Genomic DNA, 14369 nt, shown 5'->3' on the forward strand with positions numbered 1-14369 from the left:
AATCAGTATAATCAAACACAGCTGGACTCAAATGAAGGAGTAGAACCATCTCAGGGATGATCAGATGAAATGGACAGAGCCTAAGTTAAATATATGAGTGTCACAGCAAAGGGTCTGAATACTTATGACCATGTGATATTTCAGTTTTTCTTTTTTAATAAATCTGCAAAAATGTCAAAAATTCTGTGTTTTTCTGTCAATATGGGGTGCTGTGTGTACATTATTGAGGAAAAAAATGAGCTTAAATGATTTTAGCATATGGCTGCAATATAACAGAGTAAAAAATTTAAGGGGGTCTGAATACTTTCCGTACCCACTGTATATGAATCTACAACTTCTGTGCCAAGCCTGTTTCCACATTACCATTTTTTGCTAAGCTAACAAGCTACTGGCTATAGATTCATATTCATCATACAAACAACAGGGTGGTATTGATAGTCTCATCTAGCTTGAGACAAGAAGGCAAATGAGTTTGTTTTCTAAATTGTATTACAGTATTTTAATGGTTAAACCGATTCTGTCTGCTTGGTTCAGAGATCTGCTTGCTAACCCGGGGGCGGCGCACAGCCAGCGTGAGCGCAGACACCTACTGCCGCCTTTACTCTCTGAGTGTGGACAGTTTTAACGAGGTCCTGGAGGAGCACCCTCTGATGAGGAGGGCCTTTGAGAGTGTGGCTGTGGACCGACTGGACCGGGTTGCTCACAGACCTGGTTATCAGCCTCCCCCAGAAGTGTCACTTTATAAATACCAAAAGAGAGACACTCCTGCCAGAAATGTTGAGGTTATCTGTCACACTTTGACTGATCTTGACCACACAGCAAAGAAATCTTCAATGTAATTTTTACTGAATTTTGTTGACATTAGCCCTCAGTGATGATGAAGACCCTCAGTTGTATTTATTAACACATAACTTTGCACTTAAATATTGCACCTTACATTAATTTCATTTTGGTATTCTGTACTTGAACCTCAATAAGCTAAATATAAGATCATGTTGTTTTAGATATTTGTAAACCTTCCATGTTAGATTCACTGTATAATTTTTTTTTTAACCAATGGTAGCACTAGCTTTTGCAGTTGCAAATACTGCTTTAAGAATCATTTTTCATTTGTATCTACGCTGTCTGAGGTTGCAGTTTATCCATCGGGTCAATTTTACAGGATACGGGACGCATAGAGGAGCACCAGCTGGGCGATGTGTCATGCAGCTTTCTGATGGTCTCCGGGTTGCATCAAGTGAGGGTTTAATACCAATGTTCACTGAGGATAAGCTGCTGTGATGTAATAATTCCACCTGCACAGACAGGTTGTGCACAGTTATACATCACACTTTTAATGGCCACATTGACTCACATATAAAGTTGTTTATTTAATCATAAAGGAAAATCTACCCTTGCTTCTCTACAATTTAGTATCCAGTACTATTAGATTTTTTTCCACACATGGACTAAGTTACTCAGTTTCCTTTTAAAATGCACTGTTTTACTTTTAGTTACTGCTGGCAGTTTATATGCAAATGTACAATTGGCTTTTTATAAATTTTTGAAAAGCAGATAAGAATTAGCTACTGAATTATAAATGTGTCATTTGAATATATGTTAGTCATCTTTTATTACTTACAAGTAAATTTGATGCAGGGACAAAATATCTTTGGTTATAAAATGTCCATTTTATAAAAAGATAGAGTATGACAGAAATAATCACATGAATTTGTTTAATTTTAGCCCAAATGCTGATATCACTTTTCATTATTTAAAATTTATCATTAACAATCCTTATTATACTATTTAATATCAGGTAAATATAAATAATTCTGTCCTTTAAACATAAATTTTAGAAAATGTATTTTTGCCTATACTGTTTGTTTTGAAGATGATAAAGCTGTTTATGATGACACAGACACACCTCTGATGAAAGACATACCCAGACCTTCTACTGAAGTAAAAAAGTTGTATCACAATGCAAAAAACAAAACAAAACAAAACAACTTTTTTGTGGAAAAAAAATCCCAGGAAATGTGACTATTATATATTAACATATTTCTGTGTATTATTAAAAGCAACAGCATTAACATATTATCTGAATTTTAGTGTTGAAGTATTAAGGGATACCTAATTTTGACGTTTGCATAATTATGGTGTCAAAGATTATAATCAATATAACTGTCTGTAGTTTATAGAAGATTCTGAACTTTTACTGAAGTAAAGGTATGAAATAATCTTTTACAAGTAAAAGTCATGCATTCAAAAGACTACTTAAGTAAATGTAGGCTACAAAAGTGTTGACAGGTAGGCCTGGAGGCTACTTGAAGTTTCAAAGTCCATAGTCCAAGAAAAAATTACTTGTGAGTGATATTCTGTTATATATTATATTTTTGAATGACTATTGCTGATGCCATAATGTGTATAGGCCTAATTGTAGAATTTTTGTGTTAGAGCTGGTTGAAGAGAGCTAAATTGAACTATATTAAAAGTCTTTTTTAAATTAAGACAAGATTTGCTGGATATAATTTTAGCAGGTAATGTGTTTTTGCCATATTATTCCTACAAAAAAGCAGGAACATAGTGAATCCCACCCACTACTCCTTCACTGCACTGCAATGGTGTTACCGAGTTTGAGTTATTAGAAGGGACTAACCTAAATAAATAAATAAACAAACAAATAAATAAATAAATAAATGTTAATATCTAAATAAAGAAGAAGAAGTAGTTGTTGTGTGTTTCCGGGTCATGTGCTCGTCTACTTCCTGTCTACGTTTCTTAAACTTGGAACGCTAACTGGTATTAAATCATTAATTGTTTCAGTGCTTTTAATGTAATAGCCGTTATCAATGAATTAATGTGTACATTGTTGGTAGCAGATATATATATATATGCCGCGCCGTGAATCCGCTGCTTTTATCTTGACATCACAAGGTTAACAGCTAGCTAAATTAGCAAAGATAGACTATGGAGGTCAGTGTATAACGTTATTCCTACCATCTCATATAGGCGACAAGAGTAGGGGTGAGAACGTTTACAACACTTTTTATAAACGAATACTCCCAGACATTTGACAGCGTGTACACGATCCCACCCCTAAACAACAGCCCTTGTTTGTCCATAACCATTACATTTATTTACAAGTGTGTTACTTGGAGTGTTAAGATTGATCGCAGTGAAGGCGGTTCGTTAACTAGCTAGCTAACGCTAACTCTCAACACCTCTGACATAACCTCGTTTAAGAAGTTGCACAGATCTCTGTTGAAGCTTTTCCACTGACGAAAAGTAACGTTGGTTCATTCAAACATGCATTCTTCGCGACACAAAAAAGACAATCCAGTATAAATTGTGCTTAAATAAAATGCGTCTGCTGCAGAAATAGCGTTAGTGTCGCCTCACTCCACTGGTCTTGTTTTGGTACTATTCATGAGCTAAAAAAATATTACAGCTCTACCAAAATGAACATGCATTGTTGTCACTTGATAAGCTTATTTTAGGGCATCTAATGTTACTAATCCAGTTCCGTAGTTGTGAAATATAACTTATTGAAGTGATTGGTTAATAAGGCTAACGTTAAGTTAATGGAAAATCAAAATCAGTGACATGTATTTTCAGCTAGCACTCTTCGGTTTTTGCTCAATATCTGTTCAGTATTCAGCACTAGTGTTGTAAATAATCCCACAGCATGATAACAGTGTTTCATGATTTAAAAAAGCTTTACTACATATGGCATATTTTCATGTTATTCTTTAGGGGCTACAGAGAAACTTACTCTACTGTCCACTGTTTGAAACTAAAGTAACTTAAACTAACTTGTACAATCTCATGCCACACTACTATCTCTCCTCCCTACAGGAAGGATGCTGTCCTTGTCTCGAGCAGTAGTGAGCGGAGTGGCACGTGCTCCAGCTGTTGTCAGTCAAGGTGGAGTGACTGCTATCACACGACTCAACAGCACAGCACAGGTGTGTGGGCTATATTTCAGTAAAACTAACATCAAACTAAAATTTAAATGTTAACTACAAAGTTAAAATTTTTCTGTGAATGCCTTATTTTTCCAGAGTCCTCCTAAGAAAACAACATATGGACCACTGGCCGATGAGGACAGAATTTTCACAAACCTTTATGGGCGCCACGACTGGAGGTAACACCAAGTATAAACATAAATTCATTTGATGGATCTGCATTTACAATAAATAATATTGTCATGAGCTGTAAAAGAAAAATCCCAGTTATGCATGTGTTTGAGCTAACAGCAGTAGTTTTTGGATTAAAACATTGTTAGTCATGTATATAGCAAAATAAGAACACACTCCTCACCTACTCCACCTATTTGTGTTTCAGGCTGAAGGGTGCATTGAAACGCGGTGACTGGTACAAAACTAAGGAGATCCTTTTGAAGGGAGTCGACTGGATCCTCAATGAAGTCAAGGTTTCTGGCCTGCGTGGAAGAGGTGGAGCTGGTTTCCCTACTGGTATGAAGTGGGGCTTCATGAACAAGCCCAGCGATGGCAGGTCAGTGAGGAGACAGACAGATATTCTGCCTTTTTTGCTTGATATTCTGTTGTTGGTCATATAACATTGTCATGCTATTCTCTAATTTGCACAAGTTCCTCAAAATAATTTTAGGCCATGGTTATCCGGGAAAACCTATTGAACTGATGATTATTTTGACAATCAGTCATTAAAAAGTTGCCAGATCTTACAGTTGGTGCAGTTAATGCTGATTCATATTCTTGTAACATCTTTATATATCAGTCAGCTTGATATTTAGACCAAAATGCCCCAAAGGCAACAACTGTATTCTTCATAAGGAAGAAGCCATTACTAAATTGCTAAATGGTGTCTTGCAATCATCATTTCCTGTTGCCACTTTAGGGCATGAAATCTAAAAACAGACTAGTGCAGCTTTAAAATATGCAGTCATGGCCCTAGCTGGATTCATCTCGATTGGTTTGGCACGCACTGACATTTAGATGGATGCTTTTGAATGCCTTCTGTAGCCAAACATCAGTTTTGGCAGAAGCTATATTCAGATTATTTAGGCTCATCCATGACAGTGGCTGAGCTGTCAAAAAAGGACATTTTCTGTATCCCGTTTAACCCACTTCTAATTTCTTCCTTTAGGCCAAAGTATCTAGTGGTGAATGCAGATGAGGGAGAGCCTGGCACCTGTAAGGACAGGGAGATCTTGAGGAATGACCCACACAAGCTGGTGGAGGGTTGCCTGATTGCTGGGAGGGCCATGGGGGCGCGTGCTGCTTATATCTATATCAGAGGAGAGTTCTACAATGAGTCGTCCAACCTGCAGGTGAAAGTGGACTGAGTGAAGCCTAATATTTAAGCGTTAAAATGACAATGTGTAAAATGACTGAAGGATCAGTTTATGTGCTATGTTTTACACTATGAATGTTTGCAATTGCACAGTATAAATTTAGAAAATACAACTTTCAGTCTTATTTTTCCAGAATCTTGCTAAAATTAGTAGGGAAATACAAACAATATACACAACAGAACATGCACCCACCTAACTGAAGATGCAGCAGCACAACAACAAAAGAAACTGGGGAATTTTGGTACAAATCATAGCACACATTCTGAGAAGTAACTGAGGCCCTGTTCAGACCTGGCATTAACATGCGTCTTGGGAAATCCAAATATCTGTTCCAAGGTGGCTATTAATGAAGCTTATGCTGCTGGGCTGATTGGAAGGAACGCCTGTGGCTCCGGTTATGACTTTGATGTGTTTGTGATGCGTGGTGCTGGAGCGTACATCTGTGGAGAGGAGACTGCACTTATTGAGTCCCTGGAAGGAAAGCAAGGGAAGCTGGGCAGAGGAGGTTGGAGAAAATATTGATTGCATTAGTCCTTAGTGTGTATCCTACTGTAACTGCGATCTGACCCACAGTGGACTACTGCTGGATATGTGTTGCTCTTTCCAAATAAAAGCGGCTCTGAAATGTTTGCATCCTTTCTGCTGCTGTCCCAAAGGTGTGTTTGGTTGCCCGACAACTGTCGCCAATGTGGAGACGGTATCTGTGGCGCCTGCCATCTGTCGTCGGGGAGGATCGTGGTTTCTGAGCTTTGGCAGAGAGAGAAACTCCGGCACAAAGCTCTTCAACATCTCTGGTCATGTTAACCACCCCTGCACTGTAGAGGAGGAGATGTCTATTCCTCTAAAAGATCTTATCGAGCGGCATGCAGGTATGTAATACGACACTGATGTTATAATGAGTGTACTTGCCTCATTATTTGAGACAACATCTGTATCAAATTAAGAGTTGGACTGAGATGTTTGAGTTACAGGATTTTGTCATAAAAAAAGTTTACTACTGTTGAAGAACTGTTTTTCTCTGAATTAATAAAAACCCCCACCCCTGGAATGAATTCATATTTTGAAAAGGGACAACCTACATTCATCATTTTCGTTAATCTGCATGTGCATCTGTGCCAAGGGGTCAGGGACTGAAAAGATTTTTTTTTACCTAATTGAAATAAACATCTGTAGGTGGAGTGCGTGGTGGATGGGATAACCTGTTGGCTGTAATCCCTGGTGGCTCCTCAACACCCCTCATTCCTAAGAAAGTGTGTGAAGAGGTGCTGATGGACTTTGATGGCCTCATCCAAGCTCAGACTGGCCTGGGAACAGCGGCTCTCATTGTTATGGACAAATCTGTAAGTTTGTTGGCTCTGCAGCATAGTTAATCACCATTCTTAAAGAAACCAGCATTCATCTGTTATACTGGGGCATGTTTTTGTTGTTGTAGACTGACATAATCAGAGCCATTGCCCGCCTGATTGAGTTCTATAAGCATGAGAGCTGTGGCCAGTGCACACCCTGCAGAGAAGGCAAGTATTTGTCACACGCTAGGTCACAAGGTTTTTCATTGTCTTGTAATATCATTAATAAAGTTCAAAATTATTACAATTTTTTTGGTTTGTGTGCTTCCTGTAGGAGTGGACTGGATGAACAAGATGATGTGGCGTTTTGTACGTGGTGATGCACGGCCAGCAGAGATCGACATGATTTGGGAGATTAGTAAGCAGATTGAGGGACACACTATCTGTGCCCTGGGTGATGGTGCGGCATGGCCTGTGCAGGTAAACAGTTCTACTGTCATAATAAATCTGCATACTAACAGGATCATTAAAAGAATTATTGGGGAACTCTGGAAACAATTGTCTGGGAAAGACCTTGTTTATAGTTTGAGATTTAGCATTCTTAATTTGATCTAAATGTCAAGGTCCTAAATATGAATGAACAAACATGAAAAAAGACAATCATCAATTTAAACTTTTTTTTTCTCTACCAGGCCTCCTATAGTAATAGTCTCTACTACAAACTCTTTAATCCAAAAGAGATAACTCTGTTCTTTCCTCTGTGTTCTCAGGGATTGATCAGACACTTCAGGCCTGTGATGGAAAGCCGGATTGCTGAATACCAGCAGCAGGCCAGGGCTTAAAATGTTTACTCCTTGAACTTGTCCATCTTCCGCATATGCCCCTAGCCCTGTACTTGTCAATCACAAATTATTTAAAATGCTAATGTACTGTCTTATCACCTCATTATTGAGTGATGTCATCCTTGTCTGATAAAGTTATCAATAAAGTTCTACAAACCTTTAATTAGCACATGACTTCTTGTTTGGACATCAGGCTTTTTTGTTTAGACTTTTGTTTTTGTATTTAGTATTTGTACTTTTTTTTATTATGTGTTAAAAAAAAAGAAAAGAGATGTAGCTAACGGTCATATTTTTAACATAAAAAATGCTCTTTTTTGCAGACAACTCAGGCCTCATGCTTTGTTTAATTTTGTCATAAGGAAACAGTGTGCAACAGTTCATATAGTCATACAATCACATTATGCATGGTTTAACCGTTTATAATTACATTTGTGCGTTGAGTATTTTTCTCCTGCAATTGATTAAAAGCCACTATTGAAGTACTTGCCAGGCGATGTTTCTTTAATCTCGCGATAACGTCGTAGTCAGCATCCTCACAGCCACTCTGGGCATCGTTTCCCATGTCACGTGATATTACACTATTCAGCGCGGAGTCATTTCGTTTCAGTGGGCGCTACTAAGAAACTGATCAAATTTTAAATTGATTGCAGAGTATTAAGTTACAATTAATCCAGATTTCTCATACACATGCAAATTTAAAGTACATAGGCTCAAAGGCAACACTAATGTAAGTATGTGCGCGCACTCCCCTGCTCTTGGTTGCAGATGTGCATGCCGACCAGCGTTCGTTTCTCCCATCTGTCCGTCAAATGGCTCAGGCCTAATGTTAACTGTTTTATTCTTAATAACTGTTTTGGCCTAAGTATATAAAACCCAGCTTTTCGCCGAAGATGTATGTATTTAATTTACTTTGCTTTCAATTGGCTATCTTTAATTGTCCGCGACATCTCGATGCTGTCTACAAGGGTTAACTTAAAGCTAGCCTCACGTTTGTCATTGCAGTGATCTCTTGGGGTCAGTTTAGCTTTGCTCACTGGCATGCGTGTTCATGTGTATACAGACAATGTGGTCCTGACCTGTGTTACAGCTCCACGTGGCCCGGTAGTGTGTGAAAGCATGGAGATGCTGAAGATAGAGCAAGTCATTGTTGGGAGTGAGATGAAGTCCACCTCAACGGAGATCAAGTCTGAGTCCTGTAAGATAACATTTATATACGTAGTTCATACAGGTTGTAGTGCTGTGGCCTAATTCTATTTACCAAAGTATGATTTCACAACAGTCACAGTAGACAGGCAGGGTTGTATGCCCTGTAGTCATTTTTTTACTAGGTTTTAAGTAATAAGCAATTTGTCATGTTGTTGTGATGCAGATCAGCATGAGAGTTTGCAGTGTTTTCAGTGCTTCATCACCTTCTGCGACTCCAAAGCCAGGGAGAGACATATAAGGAAGAGTCATCGGGACCAGTACACACAGCAGCTGCAGCAGGTAGCAAATCTTTACATTTGCAAAGCTGGAACCTGTAAAGTTTGATTATCTTTGCTTGAGTCCCGTCCGACCCAGCGCCTTTCTGTGCAAAGTTTGCATGTTCTACCTGTGCCTGCGTGGGTTCTCTCCAGGTACAACAGCTTCTTCTCACAGTCCAAAGATGTGCAGCTTAGGTTCACTGGTGACTGTAAATTGCCTGTAGGAGTCAGTGTGTGTGTGTGTTGTTGTCTGTATCCAAGTGTCAGCCCTGTGATAGGCTGGTGACCTGTCCAGGGTGTACCCAGCTGACACTGGTGGGTGAGAGGCTCCAGCCCCCTGTGACCCTCTTCAGGATAAGTGGTATAGATAATGGATGAATGAAATAGTTATTTGTCAGCCAATACTGTATTCTTGTGTCTGCTTCCAACATTTACGAATCCAGAAGAAAATGAGATAGTATATTGATAGATGTGTTTGTCATTAAATGATGACAGTTATTCCTTCAGTGTTTTCTCTGTTGGACAAGTTATGTATGGGTAACACTTTTAAAATAATTAAATCTTAACTCAGAGAAAACCTTACTTTAGAAGGTTATTTTTGCCAGCTCAAACCAAACTCTCGTCCCATCCCATCATCAAAGTTATTTACAAAATGAATGAACTGTGTAACCATACTAGAGAAGAAATTGTAATACAGAAAACCCTAAAAATTTCTTTGATACTTATCTAATTTTCTGTTCCAACTGCAGAATAATATCGCCTTCACTTGCTACAAGTGTGAAAAGAGCTTTTCCTCCTCTGAGGAGCTCGGTAAACACCAGGCCACACACAGCAGAGAGGAGAAGCCCTTCCGCTGCTCTTACTGCAGGAAAAGCTTCTTTACTTTTACAGAGGTAAGGGCACAGGAGACTAAATGTAAGCCTTTTTTATGCTGGATGTATGCAGTACAGTTTGTTTGACTTTGAGTATTTGCCTTGTAGCGGAACCACCACAGACGACATGAATGCATAGAGCGACGGTGTCCCTGCAGGGACTGTGGCGCCGTGTTTCCTAGTCCTTCACGACTTCGTAGCCATCGCATCGCAGTGCACCCACAGTGTCCTGTAGTGGCTGATGATGTCAACACTTATCAGTGCTGCAAATGTGGCAGTGGTTTCCAGACAGAAGAAGAGCTCCTGCAGCACCAGGAAAGATTTGCTAGTGATACAAACTGTGACATTAAGCTACCAGCCAAAAAACGTGGTCGTAAACCCAAGTACGCTGCTCAGGTAACGATGGTTGACGGCAAGAAGATCAAACAAGAAAATGAAGCAGGGGGGTGCAAAGGAGATGATGGCTCTTTGACAAAGGAATACTCCTCCAATGAGCTGCAACCACAGCTTAAGATCCCATGTCCTGAAGAAGATTGTGACCTCATATTCCCCTCTGTTGCAGCCCTGCGGGCACACAGGAAGGCAGACCATGGGCCTCCCCCTCACAAGACTCTTGCATGCACAGAGTGTGACACGAGCTATGCTCTGCCTGAGCAGCTCAGAGCACACGTTGCCAGGGCTCACTGTTACGCATACGTCTGCCCCACCTGTGGAAAGAGCTTTGCCCGAGAGAGGGCTCTAAAGCTCCACCAGAACACCCACACTGGGGGAGAAGAGGTAGCAGAGAAAAGATAGTAAATGGGGAAAAGACTGCAACTTAACCTTACACTGTTCAGTTAAGTGATTGTATTGTTACCATTTTTTTTTATTTAGGGTAGGGTAGGGTCTTGTTCGTTTTTTTGAAGGATTCTTTACCATTGCAAGATAAGATTATAGTGGGGGGTGGCAATGCCCTGGCAGAGTTCTGCGCTCTCTGAGTGCTTCTAGTTGTGATTTAAGTCCACCATGACCTCATGTCAGTTCATTTTTTTAGCTGTCCATATGACATTACCTCTGTTTTACCTGAAATTGTTTGTATTCATTATAAAGTACTTGCGTACTGTTTTGTATTTACTGCAGGTCACAAACATAATAAAATCCCAGCCTGAAAAATGGAACATGTATAAATGTTGTCCTGTGGGACTTTAAGGATGTGATGTTTGAGTCTTATTTTCTCTTAAGTAAATGTGGCATTAAACAGTACTTTCGGTGGTGTCTTTGTTTGTCACCGTGTCTGAATATGTGCAAGTGAGCAAGAGGCAAACTATAAAGTGCTTTACTAAAGTAGAAAATGGTCAAATATGTCAAGTTTATTACACCATCAGTGTAGCCAGTAGTGGGTAGAGTATAGAGACAACTTTTAGTAATTTTAGATATAAAAAGAATGACTTGTTTCTGACATAATTAGTCAAGATGTTGCTAGATTTGTTATTGACCGCAATGACTGTCAAATGTTTTTATCTGTGATGTTCAGTGGTGGAATGTAACAAATATTTGCTCAACTGCTGTACATACAGTATGTTGGCTTTTGAGGTACTACTTTCTTGAGTATGCTACCATACACTAATTTATATTTGAGTGAAATTATGTATGTTTTACATAACTACATTTAATTCATAAATATTTGTCATGTCACGATTTACAAGTCTATATCAGTATGCTGCATTATTATAGATTTTAAATCCCCAAACATAACGCAATAATGCAAATGATATAGCAATGAGAACAAATAATTGTAAAATGCAGCCCAATATTCAAGCTTTTACCGGTGGCTGCAATTAGTAAATAAGCGGAATGGCCCCTAGCAGTATTCTTTTATGTCTATTATACTGTAATAGTGAGAGTTTGAACGTTGGTCATAGAAAAACCTATCAAGCAAAAATGATGGGCATTTTCACTGTTTTCTTACATATTATGCGTGGAACAATTTTCATTATCAATACGTCAGTTATTTTCCTCAGTAACTAATGTATCGATTGCGAAAATAATTGTTTCCCCGTTGGTAAACCACCTCTGTTGATACCTAAACCGACATGCCTTCCTCAAGCGAAGTCGCCCATTGTATCGAAGTAGGGGAATCTTGGGAAGGCGAAGTTCGTTTTCCCATGATGCACTAGTTGTTTCTTACTATCTCGCGCCTTTACCTCGGAGCAGTCCATCTTGCTTCTTTCACATCGCTGTAGTTACCCTTTGCCAGGGCGCCGTCCGTGTTGTTGTAGTAAATAATGGCGGCATCGGGAGGCGGATTATCATCTCCCGCTATGGTTGCGGGTTTAAACACCCAAGCGCCGGCCCGGGCTCGTTTCCCAGGCCGGCCGGGCTCGGACGAGGGGGAGCGGGCTCCCGGAGGGCCGAGGCCTGTCAACATCGGCCTTGCGTTGAGCGAAGATCCGTCCCTGCTGCGCCTGCTCGGGGTGGCGGAGAAGCATGGGCGACAGAAAGATGCGGGCTTTGATTCCAGCAACAGTGAGGAGGTGAATAAGCTAACCGTAGCATGTCAGCTAGCTGGGTAACAATACAGTTTGCTTAAAATAACGACATTTAAAACAGTTAACTCACTTACTGAAATAATTCAAGCTAACGCGCAGCTAAACCTAGTTAGCTTGTGAACATTGCTAATAAGTTAGCCGTCTGTCTGCAGGATATGCTTCGATTTGGTAGATAATGTTAGTTAGGTGAATATTTGCAGTCCGATTGCTTCTGTAGATATTAGTAATTCATTGTCCGATTTGAAATTGCTCAAGTTACAACACCCAAGAGATCATTGTTTGTCGAGCAGAGTTTGTTTGCATGAAAAGGACATTAGGCGGAAACTTTGGCGGTATGATAAATGTGGATACATTCTCTTGTGGATGTCTTTGTTTATTTATCCCCTGACATATTTTGGAGAGTTGAAGTTCCCACCTTGTGCTGACATCCACAGGCTGCTAATATTGTCGTAGGTAAAACGTCGCCGCTGATAAGTTGGCCAGCCCACTCTCAATGTTAGAGCTGTCAGCTGATTCCTCGGTGTTTTGACGTGGGATGTAACTGGAAGGGAAACGGACTATATCTAGTGGTTGTGACCAAAAACCTCAATATGGCGCAAACTCGCAAATATCTTGCAGAATACTTTTCTAAAACTCAATTTTGCACAGCCTATATTTATAAACATAAGTCAGTTCTATCGTCCATATGCCCCTCTCACTGTTGAGTGATTTAAATAAGAAGATTTTTCCTGCTTGAATTTTTAAGTTCGGCCTTTTTTTTAAAGAAAGAGCAGGGTTCACAATTAATGGCCTGTATGCTGCAGCTGAAGTTGACTGCATAGGTAGAAGACACAAATATAAGATATTGCAAAGTGTAATTCCACCTGCAGGTGTGATACATTGACATGGTGGACTTCAGGTCTTGTTGCCTGTTGTGTATGAGAATATGACAGTTCTATTTGTAACTTCGTACATTCAGGTGAATATTCAACATTGTCAGAAGCCTAGAAATACAGTTATAAATTAAAACAAATGGTAAAATAATATCAGATAATAATGGATAAAAAGCTCCATCACAGAATCTTCAAACATGCTTGTTTTAGTCAGTCAATAATACAAATACTAAATGCTATTAAATTTGCAACCTTTAAGACAAAGAAAACAGCAAATGCTCACATATGAGGAACCAGCTCATGAATTTTTGTCATTGTTGCTTAATCAGTGAGTTAAACAAATCAGTTTTCAGAACTCCATCGGATCAATTTTATTTTGATTGACTAATTGTTCCTTAAATCCTTAATAAAATGACAGTGATTTTATACCACAAACAGAGGATTCAGATTTGTCAACATGTGTGCTCATATTGTTTTTTTTGTTTTGTTTTGTTTTGTTTTTCTGAGAAGTCAGGTGGACTCTTTTTAGCACCAGTCTGGCTAAATGGCAATAATGGTACAAGCCCGAATTGGATCGAACCATATTATTTAATGTACTGAGCAGGGGCTTTACCGTCTGACATCAGTCGGACGTCACTGATGCAATCCTTCTGCATGAGTTGTAACAGTCACATGGCTCATACTAAAGCTTGTGGATGCTGCTCAGCTGGGCTACCACCTGTTACTTAGTGCCACACACTCGCTTTGCAGCACCGTGGAATAGATATCATATCTGACAAATCTACAGAGTTGTGTTTTTACATCAAGATCAATGTGAGTAATTGGAGACCAAGTTTAGGTGTCTTAATCTGCAATAGTGTGCAATTTGTGTGTCTAAAGAGGTACCTGAATTAGAGAATGCTGGAGGCTGAATGTGTTCAAAGGTTCTTAAATTTTGATAGCTATTGGGTAGAGTATGTGTTTTCACTAACTAACCGTATTCAAACATCCCTCTTTAAGATGAGATACTCTAAAATGAACCGTTTTTCAACATCACTAAATGGCTGAAGTGATGCATTCCAGTTAGTTTTTGATTATTACATTTTATTAAAAATGGTTGTATCTTACTAAACATTACATGTGCACAGAGACATGGTGCACAGGTAGAAAATCTGCTGAGTTATTTTTCAGAGACTGAAACCAAAATTTG

The 14369-nt window shown here is 39.3% G+C and overlaps 4 protein-coding genes across 4 annotated transcripts in view; all 4 read left to right on the plus strand.

The window, feature by feature from the left end:
* hcn3 (hyperpolarization activated cyclic nucleotide-gated potassium channel 3) overlaps nucleotides 1-876 on the plus strand; it is a 14398-nt gene extending 13522 nt beyond the window's left edge. The window contains exon 9 of the mRNA XM_020623828.1: nucleotides 535-876. Within this exon, the coding sequence (XP_020479484.1) occupies nucleotides 535-839 (305 nt within the window). The 3' untranslated portion in view covers nucleotides 840-876. The remainder of the gene's footprint in view (nucleotides 1-534) is intronic.
* Nucleotides 877-2705: 1829 nt separating this feature from the next.
* ndufv1 (NADH:ubiquinone oxidoreductase core subunit V1) lies at nucleotides 2706-7639 on the plus strand. Its single transcript, XM_020623814.1, has 11 exons — nucleotides 2706-2781; nucleotides 3838-3947; nucleotides 4044-4126; nucleotides 4327-4497; nucleotides 5110-5293; nucleotides 5654-5810; nucleotides 5932-6186; nucleotides 6491-6657; nucleotides 6750-6831; nucleotides 6938-7083; nucleotides 7374-7639. Exons 2-11 carry the CDS (start codon nucleotides 3843-3845, stop codon nucleotides 7443-7445), a joined length of 1422 nt encoding a protein of 473 aa, XP_020479470.1. The 5' UTR covers nucleotides 2706-2781; nucleotides 3838-3842; the 3' UTR covers nucleotides 7446-7639.
* Nucleotides 7640-7944: 305 nt separating this feature from the next.
* Nucleotides 7945-11134, plus strand: LOC109973918 (zinc finger protein 11-like). The gene is made up of 5 exons (XM_020623813.1): nucleotides 7945-8172; nucleotides 8533-8640; nucleotides 8815-8930; nucleotides 9658-9801; nucleotides 9889-11134. Exons 2-5 carry the CDS (start codon nucleotides 8562-8564, stop codon nucleotides 10573-10575), a joined length of 1026 nt encoding a protein of 341 aa, XP_020479469.1. The 5' UTR covers nucleotides 7945-8172; nucleotides 8533-8561; the 3' UTR covers nucleotides 10576-11134.
* A 910-nt stretch (nucleotides 11135-12044) lies between these two features.
* The window catches only part of LOC109973928 (histone-lysine N-methyltransferase 2A-like), a 36625-nt gene continuing 34300 nt past the window's right edge, over nucleotides 12045-14369 (plus strand). Inside the window, 1 exon segment of the mRNA XM_020623829.1 lies at nucleotides 12045-12293. Coding sequence (XP_020479485.1) covers nucleotides 12045-12293 — 249 coding nt within the window.

This window comes from Monopterus albus, unplaced genomic scaffold, assembly GCF_001952655.1.
Source record: "Monopterus albus unplaced genomic scaffold, M_albus_1.0 scaffold310.1, whole genome shotgun sequence".
Lineage (NCBI taxonomy): Eukaryota > Metazoa > Chordata > Actinopteri > Synbranchiformes > Synbranchidae > Monopterus > Monopterus albus.